The sequence below is a fragment of the Penicillium paradoxum genome (genome assembly GCF_028828445.1).
Source record: "Penicillium paradoxum strain IBT 22861 chromosome Unknown utg000007l_segment0_segment0, whole genome shotgun sequence".
Classification (NCBI taxonomy): Eukaryota; Fungi; Ascomycota; class Eurotiomycetes; order Eurotiales; family Aspergillaceae; genus Penicillium; species Penicillium paradoxum.
In genome coordinates this window covers 4,720,726-4,747,018 of record NW_026643185.1, presented here as the reverse complement: position 1 = coordinate 4,747,018, position 26,293 = coordinate 4,720,726, and the positions used below count along the sequence as shown (strand labels likewise).

General features: G+C 49.3%; 12 protein-coding genes across 12 annotated transcripts; 5 read left to right on the top strand and 7 right to left on the bottom strand.

The window, feature by feature from the left end:
- Positions 1-303: 303 nt before the first annotated feature.
- Positions 304-714, bottom strand: N7457_009272 (uncharacterized protein; the record flags this gene model as incomplete). The annotated part of the gene is made up of 1 exon (XM_057180315.1): positions 304-714. The coding sequence occupies one exon, from the start codon at positions 712-714 to the stop codon at positions 304-306; it is 411 nt and encodes a 136-aa protein (XP_057028701.1).
- Positions 715-1,073: 359 nt separating this feature from the next.
- On the top strand, positions 1,074-2,356 carry N7457_009271 (N-terminal C2 domain-containing protein; the record flags this gene model as incomplete). Its single annotated transcript, XM_057180314.1, has 4 exons — positions 1,074-1,086; positions 1,215-1,238; positions 1,322-1,706; positions 1,765-2,356. The coding sequence occupies 4 exons, from the start codon at positions 1,074-1,076 to the stop codon at positions 2,354-2,356; spliced, it is 1,014 nt and encodes a 337-aa protein (XP_057028700.1).
- A 265-nt stretch (positions 2,357-2,621) lies between these two features.
- On the top strand, positions 2,622-4,877 carry N7457_009270 (putative respiratory complex assembly protein Rmp1; the record flags this gene model as incomplete). The annotated part of the gene is made up of 1 exon (XM_057180313.1): positions 2,622-4,877. One exon carries the CDS (start codon positions 2,622-2,624, stop codon positions 4,875-4,877), a length of 2,256 nt encoding a protein of 751 aa, XP_057028699.1.
- Positions 4,878-6,376: 1,499 nt separating this feature from the next.
- Positions 6,377-8,677, top strand: N7457_009269 (phosphatidylinositol-3-phosphatase YMR1; the record flags this gene model as incomplete). The annotated part of the gene is made up of 3 exons (XM_057180312.1): positions 6,377-6,400; positions 6,457-6,939; positions 6,992-8,677. The coding sequence occupies 3 exons, from the start codon at positions 6,377-6,379 to the stop codon at positions 8,675-8,677; spliced, it is 2,193 nt and encodes a 730-aa protein (XP_057028698.1).
- A 367-nt stretch (positions 8,678-9,044) lies between these two features.
- N7457_009268 (40S ribosomal protein uS3) lies at positions 9,045-10,090 on the top strand (the record flags this gene model as incomplete). Its single annotated transcript, XM_057180311.1, has 3 exons — positions 9,045-9,198; positions 9,355-9,668; positions 9,764-10,090. The coding sequence occupies 3 exons, from the start codon at positions 9,045-9,047 to the stop codon at positions 10,088-10,090; spliced, it is 795 nt and encodes a 264-aa protein (XP_057028697.1).
- Positions 10,091-10,913: 823 nt separating this feature from the next.
- On the bottom strand, positions 10,914-13,134 carry N7457_009267 (uncharacterized protein; the record flags this gene model as incomplete). Its single annotated transcript, XM_057180310.1, has 4 exons — positions 10,914-11,727; positions 11,775-12,355; positions 12,401-12,985; positions 13,033-13,134. 4 exons carry the CDS (start codon positions 13,132-13,134, stop codon positions 10,914-10,916), a joined length of 2,082 nt encoding a protein of 693 aa, XP_057028696.1.
- Positions 13,135-13,822: 688 nt separating this feature from the next.
- On the bottom strand, positions 13,823-15,363 carry N7457_009266 (alpha/beta fold hydrolase; the record flags this gene model as incomplete). Its single annotated transcript, XM_057180309.1, has 3 exons — positions 13,823-14,626; positions 14,676-15,154; positions 15,216-15,363. 3 exons carry the CDS (start codon positions 15,361-15,363, stop codon positions 13,823-13,825), a joined length of 1,431 nt encoding a protein of 476 aa, XP_057028695.1.
- Positions 15,364-15,747: 384 nt separating this feature from the next.
- Positions 15,748-17,595, bottom strand: N7457_009265 (putative capsule-associated protein CAP1; the record flags this gene model as incomplete). Its single annotated transcript, XM_057180308.1, has 2 exons — positions 15,748-15,799; positions 15,851-17,595. The coding sequence occupies 2 exons, from the start codon at positions 17,593-17,595 to the stop codon at positions 15,748-15,750; spliced, it is 1,797 nt and encodes a 598-aa protein (XP_057028694.1).
- A 656-nt stretch (positions 17,596-18,251) lies between these two features.
- Positions 18,252-19,098, bottom strand: N7457_009264 (putative metalloreductase Fre8; the record flags this gene model as incomplete). The annotated part of the gene is made up of 2 exons (XM_057180307.1): positions 18,252-18,787; positions 18,846-19,098. The coding sequence occupies 2 exons, from the start codon at positions 19,096-19,098 to the stop codon at positions 18,252-18,254; spliced, it is 789 nt and encodes a 262-aa protein (XP_057028693.1).
- Positions 19,099-19,688: 590 nt separating this feature from the next.
- N7457_009263 (protein phosphatase 2A structural subunit TPD3) lies at positions 19,689-21,923 on the bottom strand (the record flags this gene model as incomplete). The annotated part of the gene is made up of 9 exons (XM_057180306.1): positions 19,689-20,024; positions 20,074-20,411; positions 20,459-20,559; positions 20,609-20,753; positions 20,803-20,917; positions 20,970-21,461; positions 21,508-21,659; positions 21,707-21,812; positions 21,861-21,923. The coding sequence occupies 9 exons, from the start codon at positions 21,921-21,923 to the stop codon at positions 19,689-19,691; spliced, it is 1,848 nt and encodes a 615-aa protein (XP_057028692.1).
- Positions 21,924-22,554: 631 nt separating this feature from the next.
- N7457_009262 (phenylalanine--tRNA ligase subunit beta) lies at positions 22,555-24,634 on the top strand (the record flags this gene model as incomplete). Its single annotated transcript, XM_057180305.1, has 7 exons — positions 22,555-22,607; positions 22,658-22,698; positions 22,747-22,766; positions 22,813-22,889; positions 22,944-23,067; positions 23,120-24,425; positions 24,471-24,634. The coding sequence occupies 7 exons, from the start codon at positions 22,555-22,557 to the stop codon at positions 24,632-24,634; spliced, it is 1,785 nt and encodes a 594-aa protein (XP_057028691.1).
- Positions 24,635-24,925: 291 nt separating this feature from the next.
- On the bottom strand, positions 24,926-25,730 carry N7457_009261 (putative cysteine dioxygenase Cdo1; the record flags this gene model as incomplete). The annotated part of the gene is made up of 4 exons (XM_057180304.1): positions 24,926-25,056; positions 25,108-25,303; positions 25,352-25,423; positions 25,482-25,730. 4 exons carry the CDS (start codon positions 25,728-25,730, stop codon positions 24,926-24,928), a joined length of 648 nt encoding a protein of 215 aa, XP_057028690.1.
- Between the last annotated feature and the right edge of the window lie 563 nt (positions 25,731-26,293).

The window sequence follows — 26,293 nt, the reverse complement described above, 5'->3', positions numbered from 1 at the left end:
GGATAAGCGTTCGTTGCGTGTCGGGTATCTCCCCACATTTGTGAGTGAGAAAAGTGGGTTCTCTCCTTGGAACGTGTTGGCGAGGAGATAATCCATAATTGGTGAGTGGGTAATCGACGTACCTAGGTGAACGACGAGAAAGTAGCCTCGACTCCAATCATCGACGACCACACGCGTGAGAACGATTGAAGTGTCTTCCGTGAAAGTGACTTGTCCACTGGGAGCGGCAACCAGACTAAATTTCAAGTCTTGATGTTTGTTTTGGATTCCAAATAATTAGAAGAGATATTACTATCGTCTCCTTCAAGACGGAATATCCGCCACCTTGGTCTCTTGAAACTTGGATACGACCTTCATCTCGGTGTCTCGCTCCTTGACCTTTTTGTCTATAGACTTTTGAACCTCTTCTCGTTTCCGCTGGGCACTCGCAATCTTCTCTTGAACCTCTTTGGCAATTTGTTCCTGTGCGCGAAGCGCGGCCTCTGGTGATTTGTACTCCTCTTCGAGTTCTTTAAGTTCACTTTGATAATCTTGAGGTTCGATGGGCTGGCATGTCACGGGGTGATATCGGTATGACGGCAGTGGCCCATCTGGAACTTTGATCTCGGCAAGCTCTGCGTGTATTGGGGTGGTGCGTGTCGTTGAATCTAAAGGAATGGCCGAAGCTGGGGCTGGCGGAGAAGGAGCTGGAGGGGTGACTTCAGGCTTCACCATGGCTGTAGAGAGATGAAACCCTGACGGATGGGAATGTATTGCAACAAAATAACGAGTTGTTGTTTCAAAAATACAAAGAATAGGTGGGTGTCGGAGTAGAAGTGAACTCGCGAGTCTGGACGCGGGTTACCGATTTTGCCGCATCATGGCATTTCACCGCCCATGGTGTTGGCGCATGCGGGGAGGACTTTTAGACAAATGAGCACTCTGTCACTGCTTGAGGTTTGATATTCATGCTTTTTGAGCTTGTGATCAGCTCCAGATTGAGAAATATCCCTTAGGCAGGTCCTGAGCGGGCCAGCTGGCGTTTCTGTAATTGAAGTTCTAACAAGCGTGGGCATCGTGACGTGACCAACATCATGCAGGCATTTGGTATGCTCCTTTATACTTCTTGACTGATGCATGCTAACATCCTTGTAGTCCCCAAGAACAGAAGAGTAAGATACTAGATGGACCTTGGAAGCTGGAGGAAATACATATATGACTGACTTCTGCCACAGCCTCGATTCGAGCTCAATTTGAGGGTATGTATCCTAGGCAGATTGAGGAGCTGCTGCCAATATTTCTAACTTCGAAAAGATCATTGATATCAACAATGTCCCTCTAGGCAATAGTGTTGCTTTTGTGCGATGGCGATTGCCGTCGTCAAGTGCCACTGAACACCAAGGAAACACAGAGAAATCAATTCTGTCAGATCATCGCGCTTACTGGGGCTATGAGAAATGTCTTCAAGTAAAGCTTACAATTGATAGGGCATTAGTCCTTCATGAGTGCGATATCACCTTTGAAGTCATACAAGAGTTCACCTCGTCGGCCATCTCCCAAAAGAATGTGCTGGGCAAAATCAAACTCAATCTTGCCGAATACGTGGACAAGACCGACGAGGATGAGGGCATTATTCGGCGGTATCTGATGAACGAAAGCAAAGTGAACAGCACTGTCAAAATCGGAATTGCAATGCGCCAGCTAGAAGGAGACCGCAACTTCACAACGTGAGCTGAAATTCTAAGCATGAGTTCTCAACCATACTCTCAATACTAATTATAAAAGACCACATCTGAAGTCTGCCACCGTGTTCGGAGGAATCGCCGGGGTGATTCATCCCACCGAGCAGCCGATCGACGCCGATGAACTTGGTCGGTTACCCTCAATTGATACCAAGAGCCGGGAGATTGCGGATATGCAAGATATGTATCGGCGAACTTTGGCAGCATCGTGGTCCTCCAGAGCCGGTGATCTACCTGCCGATAAGCTGATCGAAGAACTGTTTGCTGGAAGCTCTTGCTGGAAAAATGACGCACACAATGCCAACGCCGAAATTTCAACGAAAGGGCATCGAGACTCTCTGCTGACTCAAGAGACAGCCCCAAGGCAAAGCCGCTCTGGCCGCTCTGGTAAAATGTTGTCCCCGAGCTTCGAGCGGCGCCCCAAAAGTTCTTCCAGTAACCGATCAAGCAGTAGGAGCAAGACCCCAGACTCTCTTGCTGCACTTGGGCATTCAAAGAAAGGTGGAAGCCTTGAGCAGCAGCTTTATGAGGGGGTAAAAAGCCGAGGATGGAAAATACCAGACACAAGCAATGAGCTTTCCGAGTTCGACGTGAGGGATGACTTACGCAGCTGGGAGGCTGTACCGAGAGAATGAACTCCACCTTGTGTGTCATGTACTATATCTGTCAAAATCTATCTTATTAAATTGTGTTTCGGTTAGCAATTTGAGCCTTGTGGGATAATACAATTGTTCGTCCGAGAGCATTGTACATAGATATCGCGTTCTAGAACATTGAAGCCTGAGGCAGAAACCAGTTTCTTATCGCGGCCTAGCGCCGCGATTATCGCCGGAGAAAAGCGATCGCAGGATAATTTGCCTTCTGTACATTGTACGTGTGCAATATACCTATTTTGCTGTCATGCTTCGACGTCCCGCAGGGAATAAACTGGGGCTTCTGAGCTTCCAATCACTCCCATGCCGGAGACCATTTTTGCCATACCCCTGCGCCGTCCTTACTCGATACCAGAGTAATTGGAGTCGCGATTACCCGCGCGAACCGAGCAAACCCAACTCCGAACGAATCCGCGACTCGAAACGTGATGAGAAGTATCGAGGAGATACTCACACACTAGATGTGGACTCGCTTGGGAAACCAGGACAGATTGTTGTTGTTCCTCCACGTCGCCGCCGGATAGACCGCAATCGCAAGCAAGATCTCCAGAATGAACCTCACAGCACGATCAGCTCCATTTTGGATGATCTTGATGATGAGAACTCATCTCTCAGTGATTCCTCGGTCCAGGAGAGAATTGATGAGATTCGTGAATCATATCACCTCGGAGAAACACTGCCTGCTAGGGTTTTCAAGGCATTGTGGTCACAATTGGCATCCTCTTTCACAAACAAGCAATTATCGGATTATATTTCGGAATACAGACGTAATGTTGTATTAGAAGACAAAGGGTGGACTTGGAGTCAAGGCAAAGGATCAGCCTCGTCCAAGGGGCTCAAGGGAAAGGCCATGCTTGCAGATACGATTGTCAGGGACTGTTGGCAGTTGGTGGTTGATGGAGAGCTCGGCCAGCTGGAATTCAGCATACCAATTCGATCTATATCCTTGCTCCTACATGCTGAGCACTTTTCCTTCCATGAGCTGGCCAGTCTCCATGGCTGTGGGATTGAAGTCATCCAATCTGAGGGCGTGGTCTTACTTACCGGAAAGCGAAACGAGTGCGAGTCTGTTCGTGAGGTTATCATCGATTCCACCGTCAGAATCCGCGAGGATGATCTTGGATTTAGCGCATCTACTCACGGAGAGAGTATCAGCCAGACCTTCAACTCGGAATTTTTGGAATGGGTTAACAACACATACGGAGTGTTCGTGGAACATAAAGGCTCCAAATTCCCTGAAAAAATCCTTTATCTTGCAGAGAATAAGTTAGGAGCAGAGAATGCTCGGAGAACCTTGAATTTGGCCTTGTGCAACAACATCACATCTCCATCCACACCCTTCTCTACTTATTTACCTGCATCGGAGTTTGCCAGTGCTTATAGCTACAAACCGGACATTCATGCTTCGTGGTTTGAGCGGCAAAAGTCGTGGTTCCGCTGGGCCATGTCTTCAAGTCAAAATGCAGAGGCAGAAAGTCTCGAAACGCCCTTCTTCGATAAACACCAAACACGACTCTCTGATGAGCTTTTGAAACTGCTCCGAGTGGATGTCCCCAACACCGATCTCCTCACTGGCTTACATGAATCTGTGGCAGCCGTGGTTGGCAAATGCTTGTTCATGCAAAAGCAGTCTTTTGATGATCCGGCCATCAGCCCAGCACAGTTAGGGAAACTATCTCTTCCACGGACTTTCACAAATGGTGCCCCTCTTGTGTCTAGTTTCATCAACTCACTTTCGCCTATCCCCCCAAAGAACGAAGCACAACTATATCGATTCCGGTTGTCCCCCACTTCCAACACAGGATCCCTCCCTGAACTCGAAATTGCAGTGGCCATGAACTCAAACTCTGATGGCATCGACATCCACAGCGTAAAGGCTATCCTTGCCACCAACAGTGTCGACTATCTGCTTCCAGAAAACGGGTTGGATCTCCGTTTCACACGAACTGTTTCCCAAGATCTCTTCCCCGAGCCATCTCATTCAGATTCAACACAAGGCCTCTTTGAACATACGCCACATGAAGCTTTGCCCTCGCCAGAGACACAGGCATTGCTACAAAGCCTCAAAAGCTCGCTTCAGAGCTCGTTCTCCAGCAGTGAGGCTTCAGGTAGCCCTGTTCCACCTCCTACATTTTGCAACATCTCTCTTCCACGGGATCTTGCCCAACAACATGCCTTCCAGAAGACCCAGACCAATGAATCAGGCGAACCAATCTCAGAGGACAGTGTCACTGTTGAATATATGTTCCCTCCACTCAATGACATTCGGGGTGCTATTGTCCAAAAGTATGACTTTGATGGGCGACCACTTGACTACCAGTATTACGAGAGCGGTCCCTTCCTCTCCGCTCGGACACATGAAGTTACTCTCGGCATGGAGACTGATCAATCTGAGCTGCTGGATAATGAGTTCCATTCGTTCTACAATGCGGCATGTGACATGGCATTCAAAATCCACAACAGTGGGCATACGAATGAACGGCACGAGTCGCTTTTTGATTGAATCTTGTACAGCGTGCATCAATGGCCACCTCCGTGTGGGGTGGCGGCGTCTGGGGGCTGTATTTAATGTATATTACATGTAGAATATCCACTTGGTTTGGACACAGACTGTGTTCTGAGACTTTATGTTAGAGGGGAATCTCCCCGAGCAGACATCTTCACTGATTTATATGCATTGACATGCAGGTACTAAGCCTACCATAACGATCTTTGATCATCCACAGGGTAATATTCCAAGGGCGATGGCAGCGGTTCATTTAGCCCACGACATCTCAGACACGCTTTCCATTCACGTTCCTGAAAGATCGCCTTTTCCATGACGTTGCCCAAAACGATAACTCATCTCACCCTTTGATGGTCTTTTATATCCATCGGAATACAAGTCGGGGTGTGGTGACCTCTTGAATCCCACTCACTATGCTTTTGGCGGAAATGAAACATAGATGTCGATAGAGTTCAAACATTTGAAGGGTATCAGTTGGTCAGGCTCGAAGATGTTTATACATGTTCAATGGCATATCAAGTTGGCAATAAGTAGCTCTGGTGTTGGAATAGGCCTATTGCTTATACTATCTACTATAGGTTGAATCAACTACATGACAGTGGACGCCCCGTAACCGTGAGGGTATCAATAGGACAAGCTGGGCAATTCCGAGTTCTATAAGGAGGTTCAAGTTCTCTGCAGAACGCTTTTGATTAGCCCAAAAAAACAAAAGAATGAAATATGCACGAAAAGACCAAGATGCGATTCTGCTATACAACGCCGTGGTGGTAGGCCCTAATCAACCCCCCCCCCCATTCCCTTCATTCCAGGATGACCATCTCGCATATAGTCTCTTGAGAGAATACTCCATAGTCTAGAATGAGCGATTAGAGCCTTAATCCCTCTTCCAAAGCCATTGATGCGGTATCTTTTTCTACAGATCAAGGCTCTCGGCTCGTCCTACATAAGAATTTAATTCTCGATAAGTATAAACTTGCACTTGATCTCCTATGAGAAGACCATTCACTGGGCCGAAATATAAAGCTTGCCGCTGTCATCATTTGCTGGTTATGGCTAACATATTGCGTATCCTCTTGAGCTTCCGATATGGTTCATGCGATTAATTTTGAGGCTAGATCAAGCAGGATATCTCCACAGGCTGACCAGGTAGCTTGATCAAGTTCTACTCCGTAGTAGCACCTGAGTAGTCCATGGCCAAGGCCAAAACCAAAGACCGAGCTGATTTCCATTGGCGAAAGAGGCAAAAATGTAGACGTTGGAAGTGTGACCTCGGCGAGGCCCCACACTCAAGGCCCGTGACGTGTAACACCTTCTTGTCCCAACTACTCCGCGCTCCCCATATCTGCTTTAAACCAACGGATTCGGTTCAACGGCTACAATACATATTAGACGGGCTTTTCGCACTTGCGATTCCTATTAGGGCATCTGATTCGGTTCCTTTTACTGTTGCCCGAGCATATTCAGCATGAAGATCACGCGCCAGTGATTCACACGGCATGGAGAAAACACGGGTTGCTAAGGTTCGGACAATCTGCTTCTACTGCCTGCAAACATATCACTAACTATGTTCCTCCAGGTTGACAATGTGACCTTGGCTCGCCGTGGAGAGCAGGTCGATGGTACTCTCCATCTAACCCCTCACCACCTCATCTTTTCGCACATCCCACCAACCTCTCCAGAAGATCAGATAAAGGGTGTGGTAACAAGGCCTAGAGAGCTCTGGATTACATACCCTATAATCGCTTTCTGCACCCTACGACCAGCTCCCGGCGCCTCCCGCCAGCTCTCCTCCATCCGCCTACGATGTCGGGACTTCACTTTTGTCTGTTTTTACTTTTTAAATGAGCACAAAGCACGAGACGTGTTTGAAAGCATCAAGCAGTGGACATGCAAATCCAGTCGCATTGATAAACTTTACGCCTTCAGCTACCAACCTCCCCCACCAGAGAAAGAGTTTAATGGATGGGAGCTGTATGATCCGCGCAAAGAATGGGCGCGTCAGGGTTGCTTAGATGAGGGAAAAGCCTGGCGTCTTTCAGAGATAAATACGAACTACGAGGTACTTCTGCTTAACCCACTAAATATGCTCTTCATTTTACTGACATCTCTAGTTCTCTCCGACCTATCCCGCTCTCATTCCCGTCCCTTGTTCCATCTCCGACAATACACTTAATTACGCAGGGCGCTATCGATCTCGAGCACGAATCCCTGCTCTCACATACTTTCATCCTGTCAATAATTGCACCATCACCAGGAGCTCACAACCGCTGGTCGGTGTCCGCCAGAACCGAAGCATCCAAGATGAAAAGCTTCTCTCTGCTATTTTCTTGACTTCCCGCTCCGAACGACCCTTGGCAAGCTTCTCAACCCCAGAGAAAGAAACTGATACCAACAGCCCCGAGACAAGCCAGGTGATGGTCCCTGAGTTGAATAATCCCGAGGAACTTGAGGACGACTTGCTAGCCGCTGCAAGGGGTGACCCTGAAGAACATCGCTCGATATATGGCGCTCAACAGTCGAATTTGATTGTAGACGCACGGCCCACGGTGAATGCATTTGCCATGCAAGCCGTTGGGCTTGGATCAGAGAACATGGATAATTACAAATTCGCCACCAAAGCATATCTTGGTATTGACAACATCCACGTCATGCGAGACTCTCTGAATAAGGTGATAGATGCTTTGAAAGAATCAGACGTCACCCCATTAGGGCCAAATCGTGACCAATTAGCGCGCAGCGGCTGGCTGAAGCACATTGGCGGGATCTTGGAAGGGGCCAGGATAATCACCCGTCAAGTTGGTCTGACTCACTCTCATGTCCTGATTCACTGCTCTGATGGCTGGGATCGCACAAGCCAGCTCAGTGCACTGAGCCAGATTTGCCTGGATCCCTACTTTAGGACGCTAGAGGGCTTCATGGTTTTGGTAGAAAAAGACTGGCTTTCGTTTGGACATATGTTCCGACATCGGTCTGGTCATCTGAACAGCGAGAAATGGTTCCAGATTGAAAATGAACGCATTGGCGGGGACCCAAATCGCGCCTTTGGCGATGGAGGAGGTGCAGGGAAGGCCCTTGAAAATGCATTCCTCAGTGCGAAAGGATTCTTTGGTCGCGACAACACCAGCCGTGACTCCTTGCCCGACTCAGATGGGGAGCTTCAGAGTTATGACTCTGATCCCCCTATCAAAAAGGCCACTACGCCGCGCTTGGGGATGCCCGAAAAGGAAATAACTAAACCAAAGGAAACAAGCCCTGTGTTCCACCAGTTCTTGGACGCGACCTATCAGCTGCTTCACCAACATCCCACACGATTTGAGTTTAATGAGCGTTTCTTGAGACGACTTCTCTATCATCTCTACTCCTGTCAATTTGGAACATTTTTGTTCAACAGTGAAAAAGAACGTGTGGATTGCAAGGCTCGTGAACGAACCCGTAGCGTTTGGGACTACTTCCTCGCTCGCCGGGGAGAGTTCACAAATCTCCAATATGATCCTATCATTGATGACCATCAGCGCGGCAAAGAGAGACTCATCTTCCCCCGGGTTAATGAAACCCGATGGTGGAATGAGGTATTTGGCCGAACAGATGCAGAGATGAATGGCCCCCGTTCTTCGTTCGCTCCCAGTGACAGCCCAGAAAGCACAGTGCTGAGTGGTATTGAGACGGCAGGGTCAGCCAGTGCTGGCAAAATCACTGAGACGTCGCGGACGGCAGCCGTGACGTCGGGCATATCTAAGCTCGCATTCCAAGCAGCGCGCACCGACAAACCGACCGAGTTGGAAGTAGAGATGCAATAAACAGGGGGTAACCACAGGGATCATTCGTGATTTTTGATCATTTACAACTTCGTCTTATGCGTGTGTCCTGTACGCCTTTAGTTAATCAGCCCTTATGTAGAGTGGCCCGTCCAATGACGTCGGGATAGTAAGATGTTATAAATGTTGCTGCCTTATTGCCTTAGTTATGCCTGAACGATAAGGTTGCAACACTAGGACCAAAGCGGGATGGCGCCGGCAAGCGAGGGTTGAGCCCTGGCCCAAACGGGCAAGCAGCCCTAGTCCCGAAAAATCCCCACTAAATAATACACTCTCAGAATTGAAGTCTCCCGACCACGACCTCCCCTCCGTCGACAACCCCGATTCCACCAACACCAGGAACGTCAAAATGGCCGCTGTTCAGGGTGCTATCTCCAAGCGCAGAAAGTTCGTCGCCGACGGTGTCTTCTATGCCGAGCTGAACGAGTTCTTCCAGCGCGAGCTGGCCGAGGAGGGCTACTCCGGTGTGGAAGTCCGTGTGACTCCCACTGTCACCGACATCAGTACGTCTCGACCCCGAAAATACCTCCTGTTTGATCGCTTGGGAATTGCTGGTTGAAATTGTGGCAAGAGGAGGGACAAAGAAAGAACAATTCACGATCGCGATTTGGATATGCGGAAAATCGAGTGGGAAATTTGATGCTAACGGGCTTCCACAGTTGTCCGTGCCACCCACACCCAGGAGGTTCTCGGTGAGCAGGGTCGCCGCATCCGCGAGCTCACCTCCCTCATCCAGAAGCGCTTCAAGTTCCCCGAGAACTCCGTCTCCCTCTACGCCGCCAAGGTCCAGAACCGCGGTCTCTCCGCTGTCGCTCAGTGCGAGTCCCTCCGCTACAAGCTCCTGAACGGTCTTGCCGTCCGTCGTGCCTGCTACGGTGTCCTCCGTTTCATCATGGAGTCCGGTGCTAAGGGTTGCGAGGTTGTTGTGTCCGGAAAGCTCCGTGCCGCCCGTGCCAAGTCCATGAAGTTCACTGTACGTCTACGCATCGGGAAATCCGCGATTCGATCGAGAACGCCAGTTTCAAAGAAAAGGGGTTCTTTTGTATATGGTGCTAACACGTCAAATAGGACGGTTTCATGATCCACTCCGGTCAGCCCGCCAAGGAGTTCATTGACTCCGCTACCCGTCACGTTCTCCTCCGCCAGGGTGTCCTCGGTATCAAGGTTAAGATCATGCGCGGTTCCGACCCCGAGGGCAAGGCCGGCCCCCAGAAGACCCTCCCCGACTCGGTCACCATCATCGAGCCCAAGGAGGAGCAGCCCGTTCTCCAGCCCATGAGCCAGGATTACGGTGCCAAGGCTCTTGCTGCCCAGCAGGCTGCTGAGCAGCAGCGTCTTGCTGAGCAGCAGGCCGCTGAGGCCGAGGGTTCTGCGGAGACTTTCGCTCAGGAGTAAATGTTTTTTCCATCTGTCCTAACCTAACCTGATACTCTACCTCACGCAATCAAAATTACATGACCTTCAAAGCCCTTTCTTCGCTATCTCATAATTTGTATTGGCCCGACACTCGGAAATCAGCTTGCGGGGAATCTATCTTTGGTATATTGGGAGGAAACTCTTCTTTTACCATTGCATATCAGGCGTTTAATAATGGGATCATGGCCTTGAAATTTGTTCTCCGTTTCTATGCGTGGTCATCGATTACCTCCACTTTGTGGTATGCAGAGTGAATGAAATCCAGAACGCTTATGAACCTGCTGGCGTTGCCTCGGCTCGACTATAATTGAGGAACTGGAAATGATCAGGGAGATGTACTCCGTCATTGACCTCGGGATATAGATCTACCTACGGAGAACATGTAGACAACATATCAAACCTCTTAGAATAACCTGTACATCTAGGCATGCCTATTTGAGCTGAGGAACAAACAAAGAAAACAAGGTGGAACTCCTGTGGGTACTGCTTTATATATCCTTCAATCTTACGGGTTGATCAACGAGTGGCATGAATGCAAGGACATTCTAGCTGGCAAATAGAAACGACTCAATGCTTTGAGCATCACCATTATTATTTCAGAACAAACTATTATCCAAGAAAATTCCAATAAATATGCATATGCAAGAAAAACAACCAAGCAAGATGGGAGTACATATGCTAGTTAAGGATCCATCATTAGATCAATCAAATCAAATCATCGAGAATTCAAAAAGGCCAAAAAGGAAAATAAAAGGAAAATAAATACTGTCAACTTTCACGATCTGAGACAGCGGAAAGCCGTCTAAACAGCTGCTCGGGGTCCTCCAACGCCTCCGAGTGCCGACGGCGCAGCTCCTCGAGCTGAGCCAGGGGATTCTATAGACCGCCACAATAAGTATGCTGCGGTGAGGAGAGAAGAGAACATGTCAACCGTGATACCCACCCATTCCTCCTGGTTAGGCACGCCCTCTGCCGTAGGGAAAGCGGCTGTACCAGAGGCCTCGTCTCCGTAGCTGGTGCGGTGGATTGGGGCCGGCGTGACAGGCAGACTGGGACGTTCGGCATCAGTTGGGAAGTCGGTAATCTTGGTGCTGGGTCGGCGGCCTGCGACTGGCGGTGATATCCCAGGGCTGTCGGAATTGGCTCCTGGGCTTGTCACTTTAGATTGTACGCGTTGGGATTGTATTGTCTCAATGTAGCGCTGGATCTCGGGGTCCTCGTCCCATGCATTGGATCGGTTGTATGTTTGCCATGATTCGGCACTTGGTTCGAAGGGGACACGAGTATAGGAGGGGGAGGGCACAGGATGGGATGGCTCGCTTTGGATCGAGAGCTGCTCCAGTTCCTTGGATATCACTGGAGTATTCTCGTACTCCGCAGGAGCCTCTACAGGAGCCTCGTAAGCGAACACGCGCGTAGGTTTTGGGGCATGGATCTCCCAAGGAAAGACCGTGGTTTGTTGCGGTTTCGGTTTAGCTGGAACTTGATAGTACATGTTTTTCGGTGCCTCCGGATAGGACGAAGGAGGCTGGAATAAATGCGTGTCTTCGGACATATTGTAGGTCTTCTGTTGTAAACTGAAACCTTCAGGGATTGTATTGACCGGCGGTGGCTCTCTGTGGGATATTAGCACCGTGGGGAATAACAAGGTATAAATACTCACCGAGCAGGATCCCATTCGGCTTTGGGTGCCTCAAAGACTGGAGCCTCTGGAGTTGGAGATGGGGCCGGTTGATAGTCAATAATTGGAGCAATCGGTTGCGGTTGGTGAATATAGCCATCGGAGTGATATGTCTCTGTCGGTGTTTCCGATTGCGTCTGCTGTTGCAGCTGCGATTGTATCTGCGGCTGTGGTTGTAGCTGCGTCTGCGTTTGCGTCTCATATGTTTCGTGGCTCACCCGAGGCGCAAAGGCTATTGGCGCAGGAGGCAATGGCGGTATAAACGTTGATACATGTTCCTCTCCCCGAACATATTGAGGGACCATGCTCAATATAGGCGCAGGAGCATGGTGTACCTTGGCAGAATCGGGATGCTCATGATGCAGTTCTGAATGGCCATGCTCAACCACATGTGCTTGATGCGATTCCTCGTAGAAGCTTGCTGGATCTTTAACATGGCCGGGCTGCTGCCATTCAGACGTCGACCGTGTTTCATAATGAGGGGCGTGGCCATGGGTAGAGGCATGGACTTCCTCACCTTGCACAATCGCGGTCTTCTTCGTTTCGACTGGGACGCTCTCGATCTAAGGCTGTCAGTCAAACTCTTCGCGATCTCCCAGCTCACTTACGAATGGTAATCGATAGTGCCTGTCATAGACAGCCCACCACCGGCCTAGAAGCTGGTTGTACGGGGACTCCAGTGGAACAACCTGCCTCGGCATGTTCCACGGCTTCTGAGCACCAATAAAATGAATAAGACTGATGGTACTCTGGAAATGCTTGTATGCAGGGATGTACTGGTAATTGGCACTTGGCGTACAATTATACGTGAAGCTTAGCCTATGCCAGTCTCGGAAATGCATGTTCAGCAGTCCTTGGTCGGCGCCATCAAAGCTAATACCTCGCTGGGCGAGGGCCTTTAGCGCATAATAGTCCTGCAGATTAGGTCGGAGGACCATCATTCCGCTATTAAAGCAATCCGGCCAGCCAACGTCGGGCGCAGCGGCAAAGTCCGCTTCTAGTGATAAGAGCTCGTCGGGGGCGCGAAGAGCCACAACATCGCAATCAATGTACACGACACGCTGGTATTGCGTGAGGCGCCAGAGCTCGATCTTGGTGAATGTAGCGATCAGATCTGGGCGGTCCATGAGCCAAAGGTTCGCCGGTGTCTCGTTTACCATGGAGCTCACTGGGATCAGCTCGTCATATACGGTCTATAATGTTAGAAAGACTATTCGAATTTTGGGGTTGCCGTACATACCTTGAGCTCGTCGATGGTGGAGGACTGTAGTCTGTCTGGCGTAAACATCGCTACCAACCTCGCTTTTGTACCATTGTCGCGTAAGGAATGGGCCAGAACCATAGCACCTGACTATTGAGCGATTGAAACCTTTCTATGGGTCAAGAAAGACCTACCTGGAAGATAATTATCGCTCAATAGAAGCTATTCCATCGTCAGTCTGCACCATGAGCATACGAAAGGGGGGTAATTACCGTGCAGTAGACTGCATTGCCGTTGGAAACCATCATGCCACGATTCCAACAGCAGAACCACGATTCCCTGATCAAAGGAGTAAAAAGAAGAAAATCGAAAGAAGAGAGCAGGCTATGTTTAACCTGTCAATTGGCAATGACAGTTCGGACTAGGAATGGGATACACCGACTGTGGTACCTGGGCCGGACGCAGATTCGAGGGGGACGAAAACAGGAGGATTTCACAGCATGCTGTGTGAGGGTAGAGCTAAGAGAAAACACGGAAATTCCAAAGCAAAAGCCAAAGGAAAAGTAAAGCAGATGCAGACGCAGACGCAGAAGCACCGGAGAGAAGTACGTAAAATAAGAGCTGGGGCATTGGAAAGTGGAGATTGGCCCCTCTTCCCCTTCACCGGGTAAATCACGGTCTCGACCTCCCCGACGTACCTGGCAGATATTTCTTCTGCTTCATCTCGCGATTTCTAATAGTTCAGCTTCATACACACACTTTGAAACGGTCTTAGCGGACACATACGACTTCAAATCTACCTAGGTAACTTGACCAATTTATTGTCTGTTTATCGCGAAAGCGTCACCTGGGCACCAGGATAGCAAGTATGCAAGGCCGTCTCGATATCCCCATTTTCGCCCTGGGCAGCCCACTGAATAGCCTTGATCAAAGCGGCGCCGCTCTCGCGTTCAATTGGAGTCCAATGTCCAGTACGAGGGAGCAGCACAACTTGAGACCCCTGTACCAAATAATCACTCATCCCATCAAGACAGATCCTCGCATCAAGCGCGATATCTTCCTGACCCCAGAAAATTGTGGTATTAGCTTTGAAAGCCCCAGGAGGACCTGCATCAAATAATCCGGCTCCGCTGCTCGTTCGCTGTGTTCCGGATGCAATACTGTGCAGACTGGCCACCGTCTCGATAGACTTGTCCCAGCGCGCCACCGCTGCACCATCACGGTAGTAAGCCGCCATGTGGAGCACATGTGTGAGCGCGCGCTTGCTCAGGGAAACAGGATAGGCATCGCCCTTAGGAGTCCTAGTGTCTGATTCCGCGGTAGACGGGCCCATGGTGCTCGCCATACTGTCGGCCAAGTCGATGTGACTATACTTGTCCTTGTTGTACGCGATGCGATGGCAACTTGCGAGCAACGATGAATTGCCTCCAGTCAGAAGGTACTGAACAAGCGGCTTTGGAAGCTGCATGGCGAAGATATAGCCGGATAGGAAAATCTGGCGGATGAGAGGGTTTATAGTATGGAGCGCCCGCATCAGCGGGACGCGGGCATGCAGTGGCGAACGCCAGGCATTGCCGAGCATCTTGTTGGCTGAAAACAACAGGCGGCGGATGTTGGACTCAATCAATTTTATCTAGACAGTATTAGCTAAGGTAGACTGGCTGATTGTTCTAATTACGCACCGAGGGTCCGTTGGAGAGAATGAACCGATGAGCCAGGGACGGAGCTTCGGCAGCGAGGCGCATAGACAAGACACAACCCCAATCATGAGCGACAATTATGGTTCTCTTCTTGTTGCTTTCACTGTCCGTATCCACACCATACTGAGTTCGTAGAGTGATGATCAGCTCGGTTAACTTCTCCAGGACATTTGTCGCATTGTATTTGTCTAGGCTCTCTGTTCCTCCATATCCGGGGAGGTCAATCGCGACGAGCGAAACAGCATTTTGCAGAGAAGGAGTTTTGATAATATGTCGCCAAATCGCCCAGCTGTCGGGGAATCCGTGTATGAGGATGACCAATGGCTTATCAGAGTTGATGGTTTCTGGTGTGTTTGGGGTATCATTGCTAACAAGGTGGAATTTGAATCCACTCTGCAATGTCAGCATATGGTGGGAAAGGCCATCCAACTTCTTGCTTAAATCCCATAGCCGATTACGAGCTGTAGAGTCAGGACTCAGCAACCATTTCTTATGATATCAAAGCAGACATAGCTAGCTTACCAAGCTGCAACTCCGATTTCTCCTTTTCAGTGGGGCGCTTGAAGTATGTACCTTTCATCAAGGCAATGAGGCCGTAAAGAATAAGCGTCAAGAAACCATAGGAGAAAACGAACACCTGAGCTAATACGCGGGGTGCTGAGCTGGCCATGTTGGAAACGTGCATATGTCAGAAGAAGTAAGCATGTGGGGAGGGAGATGTCTTATAAAGACGTGCGGTCTGCTCCAGAGGCAAACGGACCGTCGTGCCATCCCGTCATCGTCACATCTTAGTCAGCGAGATATCCCCGGTAAATGTAGAGGCTTAGCAAGAGTCTATCCGATACTCTGGATGCTTGTTAAGGAGAAGGATTCAGGAATGTTAATCATATTATACTGTTGTATACAGTTGACAGCCTTGGATCAATTTATGGCATACCGAACGCCACCTCCACATGCACGAATATTATTGGTAGAAAACAGTCCAAGGGAAAAGGGTATTAACAGGGGATCCAAAAACAAAAAGCCATGATCTCGTCGAGAAAATATATACAGATCAAAGAATAAACCCTAGTTGGTCACGGTTGTCGTCTACCAATCGACCGTACCTAGAAAAGTTAGCAGACAGCTCTCACAGCTCGTAAGGATAGAAGACTTACTCTAGGAGCAACCGGAAGAACCAAACCTCCAGATCTTCATTTCGTAAGGTTTGCTGTGCCCAGCGTTGGCCTTGGCTAGCAATTTGGGGAGCAAGCTGTTTGCCCTCTTCTTCCGAGGAGAAAAATCGCATGCTCTCAACATATTCATTGCCTTTGAAGCTGAGAGGGACGTAATGCACCCACGGCTTCAGCCATTCATCATGCCATTCGCGGAAAATGGCAATCTTGTAAACAAAACTGTTGCTATGCAAGAAAGCATGGAAGCGCCCGCTAAAGGCATTGCCGTCGATGTCGACCAAGAATTTATGCGCCCACGCATCTTGCTGCCCAGTCTGCTTGAATACACCGAAGTATTCAGTCTGCGCGTTGCAGTCATCCGGGTCGCACTGGCCGATAAGGGTGAACTTGACATCGAAACGATCACGGAAGGCCTCCCGATTAGCGTCTTGCGAAACCCAGCTGTCCCCCTGGCGGGCGAGAATTTTGGTGGTGCCCAAGGCGTTAACAGTGTCGACGAATTGCTGCCGATGTTGGCGACGCCAGCCACCAGCGCGAGAGTACCCACCGGTTGTTGAACCACGCCAGTACATCCGGTCGGTTTTGGCCTCCCAAGCATAGTCTTTTTTAATGTCGTAAGGGACCTTGTCGGCCCAATACCAGGGACTTGGATATATAATGTCCTGGAAACTAGAAATCTTGCTCTGCGAGAAGACAGGGAATAGGTCGTGAACGACATCAAAGGCATTGGGTCGGTCGAAGAATCCGTATGAAGAGCGGAGAGAGGGGGTGTGGCAGATATCGGAGGCCGCCGTAGTGTTGTAGATGAAGCCCAGTTCGCCATACGCATAAGGATTGGCGTCATCGGGCGCATCTTCGTCTAGTGAGCGCGCCGGGCTGTCAACCGGACAGGAGATTCGGGAGTTTGTCCAGGTCGGCTGGTGTGCGAAGCGGTTGAAACGAGTGGTGCGCACCTCATCGATGCGATCGCCTTTGTTCATATCTGGGGCGCGAGGAGACCAAGCGTTGATTGGCGGGTTTTTGAAAGCGGCTGGAATGTTAATGTCCTTGGCCATCTGCACCAGACGCTGTAGGTCTTCGCTTGGGAGGATCACACGCGGCTCGTCGTGGGTGTTGAACACCAGGTCCATGTCAGGCAGGTATTGCACAAAGGCTTTCATCATACCAGCGGTGGCATCTCGCTGCCATTTACTGTCAGCACCTCCTCCATCCGTTAAGGACACCTTGCCATCGCGAATCAAGACACCGATCACCGCATTGTCAAATCCAAGCGTTTCGCGCGCCCTTTCGCGAATCGTCTTGGGCTTCACAGCCCAGAAGGGGAGTAGAGAATGATAGATGGAATCGAATTCATCGACGAGTTGTACATTTCTCGACTGTGCAAACTCAAACCACTTGTCAAAGTATGGGGGCGGGTGCATATTATAACGGCGCTTGTATTCATTCACGGCCTCGGCCAGGGTCTTCGATTGTCGCGAGTGCGCATGGTTAAATTCCTGCTGAGCATTTGCGATCAAACGTGTAATCGGGTGTTCCTTCTCGGGGAGATATGTGTTCTGCCCCGCATGGAGCTGAGGGTGCTGTATCGGTTCGGGAGGAGGCAAGTCTATGGGTTTCTCTGGGGGTTGCGACGATCGTAGTAGTAGGAGAGAAAGACATATGAGAACACCAATCGCAAGCAACACGATCAACCGTTGTATGCGCATGCTGCCATTGGAGGAAGGCATGAAGAAGGGTAGCGAAGCTGGGTCTTAAGGAGGGTTCTCCATGTGCCTAGAGTTGGCCTCGGGCTATCGTTAAATCCACCGCCAAGACTTTCTAACGTAAGCTTCACAATGTTTAACAATTTCCGGAGTACTTCCAATGAATTGTTACAAGGGATCGGAAGAATAAAAATAGATTCAATATCTATGGTCTTTTTATTTGTGCGGCCCTCGATTCATGAAGGGGCTTTTGCGGCCTTCTGTGGCGTTACTCAGCTGCAGGGGTTACAACATACGTGTCACTACTTCGTATAGTTCCTGTACAAGGTACATGTACACAAAATCGCTGCTATTGGAAGTGCTGAAGAGAAGGATCAATGTATGGAGTGGAAAGATTATACTTTGACTAGCGCAGAGCCGCCACATCAGAGCTCCGCTAAATATTTACAAACTTGGCTCCTTCATGTATATATACTCCGTAGACTCCTTGATTGATCCCTTGCTCTCTCGCCCCCACATGTACGGAGTACATAAGATCCATTGATATAGGCATGTATATACTTAGAGCCATTTCAAAGAGCTGACCACCAAAACTCGGAGAAAACATTGAGAATGGGTTGATCAATATAGCTTCAATATCAACACATCATATGATCCCGGCCTACCTCCTCAATTGGAATCTAACCTACCACCCGAGAACACACCCAGTTAAGCATGGAAGCCGCTAGAGTCTGGAGAATGTACTTTTGGGCCTGCTGAACATGGAAGTAGGCTGCAATACATAAGAGCACCACCAAAGACACATGACCATAGTAGAACGTCTTCCTGCGTTCTTGAAGTGTGCCTTGCAAGGATTGGGTTGCTTGCTGAGAAGTAGGCCGCACGAAGAGGAACAGAAGCGCAGCCGAAAGGATCGCGAGCATACCGCATTGCACATCAAGGTCTTCCACTCGTTTGTAGAACAGAATGCCAAATTCCGGATGAGAAGATTGCACGAAGAAAAGCGTATATAACGTGGCGTGAGCCAACAGGAGAACAACAACCGTCCGACCAAAAAGACGATGGTACGGTGTTAGTACTCGTTGAGGAATACCGGTCACCACAGACATCACAGATGAGGCTTCTGGGTGAGAGATATCTCCTGGAGACATCAGAACCTGCAGTGGCAGTTGAGACAAGCCAACGTGGCCCAACGCTTTGGTCAAGTGAAGGTAGTCTGAAATGTTAGCGAAACCCTCAAATAGACCTCAAAGTGCCGGCTGACAAAGACATACCCTCGCCACTGTTCCATATTGAAAGACCTAGAAGCCATGATAGCCACACTCCGCAGACAAGATATCGTCGGGTCTTTGCAGAAACCGGCCCGTCCCGCTTTGCGGTTGATCCCGTGGTAAAGCGAAAAGTTCGAATGGCCAAGATGACCATAGCAATTGACAATTGTGCATAATATCCCCGAAGATCAAGCAGCTCCCGGCGGTGCAGCTTGTCATCTTCGGATAAAGAAATGAAATGGTACGGCCACGACATATTGGAGAAATATCAATGAGGATTATGGTAGAAACACACTCCGGTTGATATGCTGCATGTAGTTGGAAAGTGATGGGGTCAGAAAGACATGCTGATAACCTCAATTGGGCTTGCACGCTTGATTCAATGTACGGCCACGAGAAACCGATGTTTCTCCACGGATCTAGTGTTATGATTATAGGGAGTGTGCCCAGCCCTGAAGACCGGGGCAGGGCTCGGCTGGCTTTTCGCTGACAAATAAATCACATTTGATTGCCCAGATGCCCAGATGGACGATACCTACACCCTCTAGGCCACGGTATTTTTTTTCGATTGCTCTTGTGTTTAGGTATCGACATATATATAGTAGGAATGATATACAAGCTACACATACTCCGTATGTATATGTTGATATAACCTTGGAACACATCTTAATAGCTAGGCTTATATGCACCGAAGATCCTGAGTTGCGCAGTTGCTTTTGACTACCTGCCCTGGCTAAACGTTATGTAAAAACTCTACATTAAGAACGCCTGAAAGAAAATGACGCTTGGATATTCTCTAACCCGACAGGATGCCTTGTTGGGTATTGGGCCAAATAGGCGCCCAGTTTAAGGAGAAGTTTGCATCTCGTCTTGGTTGCCGCCAGCAGTCGTAGCAAAGTATCGGACATCCACATCGTCATCCTCCTGGAGCTTTTCCAAGCTGGGAACAACCCTTGACTGGATCAACTCTTGGCTCTTGGGGGATGGCGTGATAGGCTCTTCAGACTTCTCAACCTCAACCAATGTCTTATCGGCTGGCAGACGGCGCAGTGTAGCGATAAGAACAGCATAAGATTTGGCCACGTTGAAACGGATGTTGGGAATTTCATCCGTCACTAGGCGTTCCAGGATAGGGAGAAGCGAGTTCTCAATAATTTCGAGGTTGACAACGGGAGTAAGAGTCTGATAATTAGCATCATATTTCAGAATTATAGCAATAGCGAGAACTCACAGAAACGGCAAAGCATGTTGTCATACGGTAGAGGTAGTTAGGGTGTTGACCCATGGCCATCACCTTAGGGATGATAGAAGCTTTTGACCACTCAACACCAAACACCTCTGTTAGTTTCTTCAGGTTCTCGGTGGCTGCCTCTCTGATCGAGAAGACAGTATCGCCTAGCCAGCCCATGCAGAGATCGCTCAGCTGCTCATCGAAGAACTCGACTCCAAGTTGACTAGCAAGGAGCGGGATATATTCAATGATGGCAAGGCGCACACGCCATTGCTTATCCTCAGCTAGTTGAACGATAGCTGGGAGAAGAGACTGAGAGAGAGGTTGAATACCAATGACTACGAAAAGTTAGTACACACCAGGGAAAATATAAGAAAGGACGTACCTTTGTTAACTTGTTCGAGCTTCGAGATGATGTGCAGTCTCACATCGGGGAACTCATCCTTGAGCATTTGAAGGAACATGGGAAGCAGGTGGGAAATAGTCCTAAACAGTCAGTATAAAGAGAATGGTTGCTGATAGAGAAGACACCTACTCCTCCTTGCCTAGGATAGGTGCAAGCCCGCTGATCTGTGTACCGAGAGATGCCCGGACATGCTGAGAGGGGTCTGAGACAAGATCTTCCACACTAGTCATAATCTCATTGAGCAGAGTCTCGCGATCGATCAAATTGCAGAAACCTGGTTGCATTAGTCAAGTATTAGCTATATATAGAGTAGGATAAAATACCAGGAATCTGGCCAGCAATTGCAGTGCGAACTTCGGCCTCTGTATCTTTAAGAAGCTTAACAAAGGCGGGCACCATGTCGCGGGTGACAACCTCTTCATGGACAGCTTTAGCGATCTGCATACGTCAGTTTGGCTCAACAATTCGAGTTTCGATAAAAGAAAGATACCTTTTCATATCGATCAGCAACCATGTATCGGACTCTCCAGCTCTTGTCCTCAAACAGATTCCGCAGCGAAGTCAACAGGACACCATGGCTGGGTTGCTGTTCCTTAGGGATTTCCTCCGCAATCGCAATGAGAATGTCAACCGTAAGTAGACGAACGCTGTCCTGATCGTCACTCGCCAAGTATTGGAAGAGAGGAATTATTTCATCAATGACGACCTGGCTTTGCATTTCCTTCACAAACTTGGCCAGATTGTTCGCCGCCTGTCGTCGCACCATTGGGGTTTCATCGTGTACCAAAGATCCAAAATGTTGTCGGAGGCTCTGTTGCAGCGCTGGGGTAGCCTTCTTGTATGGTGTAGAGTAAAGACCGGTCGCAGAGACCTTCGAGGTGAACCAGTCTGCCTTTGACAAGCGGAAGACCAGCGGGACAAAATGCTCCTCAACTTGGCCCTCTGAGAGCTGCTCACACACCTTGTTAAGGGATTCAACAGCCTGAAAAGTCAGCACTTGGCTCGAAATCTTTCAGCTGGTGCATTACCTTCTCCCGCACCAACGGTTCCTCGATGGCCGCTAAATTCTCCAGCGGGGAGAGCAACACGTGCCCGTATTCCGGACCCCCAACATATTCTGTGAAATTGCCCAACTCTTCACTCAGCGCGGTCAAAACCTCATCCTCATCCTCGACAGAATCTATCAATGTTAGACGGGGGTGTCGGGCGATTGAAGGCTAGACGAACCATCAAGGAATGGGATGAGCTCCTCCCGGGTGCGATCGGGCCCAAGTGCAAGTGCGATCGTAGATAGACGGTGGATGGCATTGAGTCTGAGTAGGACATCGTCATGCTAAATAAATGTGAGCTTGATATCGACTGCATTACCCGGGAAGCCTACCTTCAACTCGTCAATGAGCACGGCGATGGGGTAGAGCTCGTCATTTTCGTTCTGACCCTCCATTGCGGATATGAGTATGTATTAAGGAGAGATGCGACAGGTCCCGGTCCTGAAAGGGGAGAGGGTAATGTTGGACCTGACAGCGATTCGGCAGAGGAGGTGTAGGAGGTAATGGGATGGCTGATAAGGATTAGTCCCGACTTCGCGAGATGGCAAGGGGATGGATGGTTGTAGAGCGAGGGTGGGGTTTTGGGCCGCATGGACACCTTCAGCAAAAGCATACCTCGACTATTGCAGAGCACGCAGATCAACAGAAAATTTAATAGATTTGTTTCAGGTCGTAATGAGAAGAAAAAAGGCCCCTTCGATGATGCAGTAGCAAGAGCAGGGCAGGCGAGCTTTGAGTGTTTGCTGGTGTAAATTACATACTGGCGGTGTACACATAAACATTGGAATATGGAGGGGGATGACCGTACCGATACTGTCGTCACAAAAGAGGGGGATCTGTGGCGGTGGTGGCTTGCGGGCAGAATTTCCACCTGCGCAAGAGTCATCCAAGACTTTGTGCACCGATCACTCCCTCCTATATTCCTGTACGAGCTTTCCCTAGATTCTGTTGGAGTCGCCCTCTTGGGTCTTGTTGTGTTCTACCGGAACTTTCACTAAATACCAACAGAATTCGCAACCCCCCACCATGCCCACCATCTCGGTCGACAAGGCCGCTCTTTTCCAAGAGCTGGGCCGCGAGTACGTTTGTCTCGAGATTCTCTCATTGAACTCTATTGACACTACTGCAGGTATACCACGGAGGAATTTGATGAATTGTGTTTCGAGTTTGGTGGGTTGGCCGGAAATATCCTTGCGGGGCATGGCTAATTGTGAATAGGAATCGAACTTGACGAAGATGTACACTCACCGAGACCTGAATCCTGGCCAATGCTGATATCTTCAGACTACAAACTCGAACCGCCCCATTGTTGATGGAAAGCAAGAGGCACCGCAACTCAAGATCGAGATCCCCGCCAACCGGTATGCCTGACATCAATGCCCAAGAAACGGAAGAATACAGGGCTAAGAGTTTAGATATGACTTGCTGTGCTTCGAGGGCATTGCGCTCATGTTGAACATTTTCCTGGGCCAGAAACCCTTGCCCGAGTACAAGTTGACTCAGCCGGCACAGATGGAGCAGATTATCGTCAAGGAAGATGTCAGTACTTTGAAACTACTGCCCAGTGGAGGCCCTCAGCTGACCAAACTAGACCACGAAAATCAGACCCTTTGTTGCTGGTGCCATTCTGCGGAACTTGAAGTTCGACCCGGCTCGTTACGAATCCTTCATTGCTCTCCAAGACAAGCTTCACCAGAACTTGGCCCGGCAACGAACCCTAGTATCCATCGGAACTCACGACTTGGACACTGTAAAGGGCCCCTTCACTTATGAGGCTCTCCCTCCCAAGGACATCAAGTTCATCCCATTGAACCAGACCGAGGAAATGGATGGTGAGCAATTGATGAACTTCTATGAGAAGCACCAACAGCTGGGCAAGTACCTGCACATCATTCGTGACTCTCCAGTCTACCCAGTCATCTATGACTCCAACCGGACTGTTTGCTCTTTGCCCCCCATTATCAACGGCGATCACTCGAAGATCAGCCTGAACACCACCAATGTTTTTATTGAAATCACAGCCCTTGACAAGACAAAGTTGGATATTGTGAACAAGATGATGGTCACCATGTTCTCCCAATACACCTTGGAGCCTTTCACCATTGAGCCTGTCCAGATTGTTTCCGAGCACAACAACGAGACTCGCGTCACCCCAGACATTGCCCCCCGTACCACCCAGGCTGAAGTTTCGTACATCAACCAGTGCTGTGGCTTGAGCCTCAGCCCCGCCGAGATCTGTACTCTGCTCACAAAGATGGCCTTCCGTGCCAAGCCTTCGACCACAAACCCAGACCTCATCAACGTGGAAATCCCCCCAACCCGCGCCGATATTCTTCACCAGTGTGATATCATGGAGGACGTGGCCATTGCCTACGGCTTCAACTCACTGCCCCGTGCATTCCCCGATATCTCCGGTACAGTCGCTCAGCCGCTCCCCATCAACAAGCTTTCAGATATTGTCCGCGTGGAAACTGCTATGGCTGGTTGGTCAGAGGTTTTGCCACTGATTCTGTGCTCACACGATGAGAACTTTGCCTGGCTGAACCGCAAGGATGACGGAAATACTGCCGTCAAACTCGCCAACCCTAAGACTACTGAATTCCAGGTTGTCCGCACCAGCCTGCTTCCTGGTCTTCTCAAGACCATTCGTGAGAACAAGGCCCACTCTGTTCCCATGAAGATCTTCGAGGTCAGCGATGTTGCCTTCAAGGACATGTCTCTGGAGCGCAAGAGCCGCAACGAGAGACACTTCGCTGCCGCCTTCTACGGCAAGACCAGTGGTTTCGAGGTTGTCCACGGTCTTCTTGACCGTGTCATGGCCATGCTCAAGACTAACTATCTCGCCGAGGGCCAAGCTGCCACAGGCGACTCCCAGTATTATATCAAGGAACTAGATGGTACGTGCCCTTTAACCCCAATTGAAGTATTTGCTAACAGTGTAGATCCCACCTACCTCTCCGGTCACGCTGCCTCCATCCACATCCGCATTGACGGCAAGGAACAGGTCATTGGCTCTTTCGGTATCCTGCACCCTACTGTGCTGGAGAAGTATGAGCTGAAGTATCCCGTCAGTACTTTGGAGTTGAATGTCGAGGCTTTCATGTAGAGCAATTGCCTAAAGACGCGCTTTTCTCCTGATTAGAGCCATGATCAACATTTTTACAAAAAGTACATGAATCCAATATGCTCTGAGCAAATGACATTTAAAGCCCTATCATCATTGAGGATCTCTTCTGACACACATGGAGCTGTAAGAATAGGTGATTGAACATAGTATACACTGTACAAAAAGGGTATCCGAAAAGACCGGTCTAAAGCTATACGCGCCGCATGTGAGAGTTTTCAAGCCGTATAGCTGTAACCCCCACTAGCCACCCAAAGGCTGACATCGACAGGTTTAGTTCTGTCTATCATCGAGCCGCTGACCGCGGAATGAATAGAAATTAGTCTGCTTGATGTGCCTGGCTTTGCCAGTCCGTTCATCGTAAATGCCAAATCCGTGGATTGCGGCGTTGGGTGGTGTGTAAACTGACGAATTAGCTTCGACTCAAACCTATAATCACAAAAAATATCACCTACGATGGAGTGAGATGGCGAAGTTGACCGGGTCCGGGTTGGATATGCGATGCAGACCAAGCTTGTCAGACATATAGGTCACTTGGTTCTCGCCGAAGATGGTTTGCTTCGTGAGCCGAGGTGGTGAAGTTTGGCCATTCGCAATCTGCGCTTGGTCGGGCCACGAGTATAGGTCTTCTTGTAGTTTGCCCTTGAGGATCTGTTTTGAAATTAGCGTCTACCAGTCAATTGTCTCAAGAGAACTTACCTTCATCACGCAATGTGCTTTGGCATGGTCATGGATTGCGCTTCCTTTCCCAGGGCTCCATACGAGGATCAGCTATACGAGTCAGTTAAGCAATGTACCAACTTGGGATGAAGAGCAACAATGCCTATACCAAATTACTCTTGCCATTTCCTTCGTCAATCAGATTTCTTGTGTATGTCCTACTTGCATCCCCTAACGCAAATGAAGCCCATTCATCCGGATTCGAGACGTATTTCTCCATCAAAAGTTGGATTTCCATGGGGTCGACATCGCTAGAATCAAGCCCCGAGCTCGGCCCTAAGGCTGTGCTGAGGTCTTCCACAAGTTGCTCGAAGGCAGGTTTCTCGGGGCATGGCTCAGACTCGTTAAGGAACGGCATGCTGGGGGGATAAGAGGTGTGCTGAGTGAGTGTGATGGAAACTACAAGTATGAAGGAAGCGGTATCGGAAGTTGCGCGGATGGCGACATCGAATATCCACCACCACTGCACTGTAAATTGAACTAGAAGATATTATAAGAAATTGAACTCCATTATGCCCTTCAAGACTCCATGGAGCGAGTCAATAATAAATGTTTCAAGACAGTGCAGGTATAACCTTGAAATGTGACGGAGAGGAATCACGGGACGGGTCTATGAGGGACTCACCGCCCAACATAGGGGCAATATTTTTAGTAGGGAGGGGCATCCTTCCCAATTTCCTGTCTTTACCCATCATCGTGCAGATATTGAGAAATACCATCGGTCATCAAGATCCATCTTCATTTATCATCAAGAAGGAGTTCTATTTACTACTAGTCAGAATACTATCGTAAGAAGAAGAAAATTATCTTAGCTCTTCCGAGTCACGCCGACGATCCTATCCTATCTAGTAGACGCACGTCTAGTTAGCTAAGAAGAGACGCCGAGGAGTAGAGGCCTTAGATTTCCTCCGATAGAGTAGT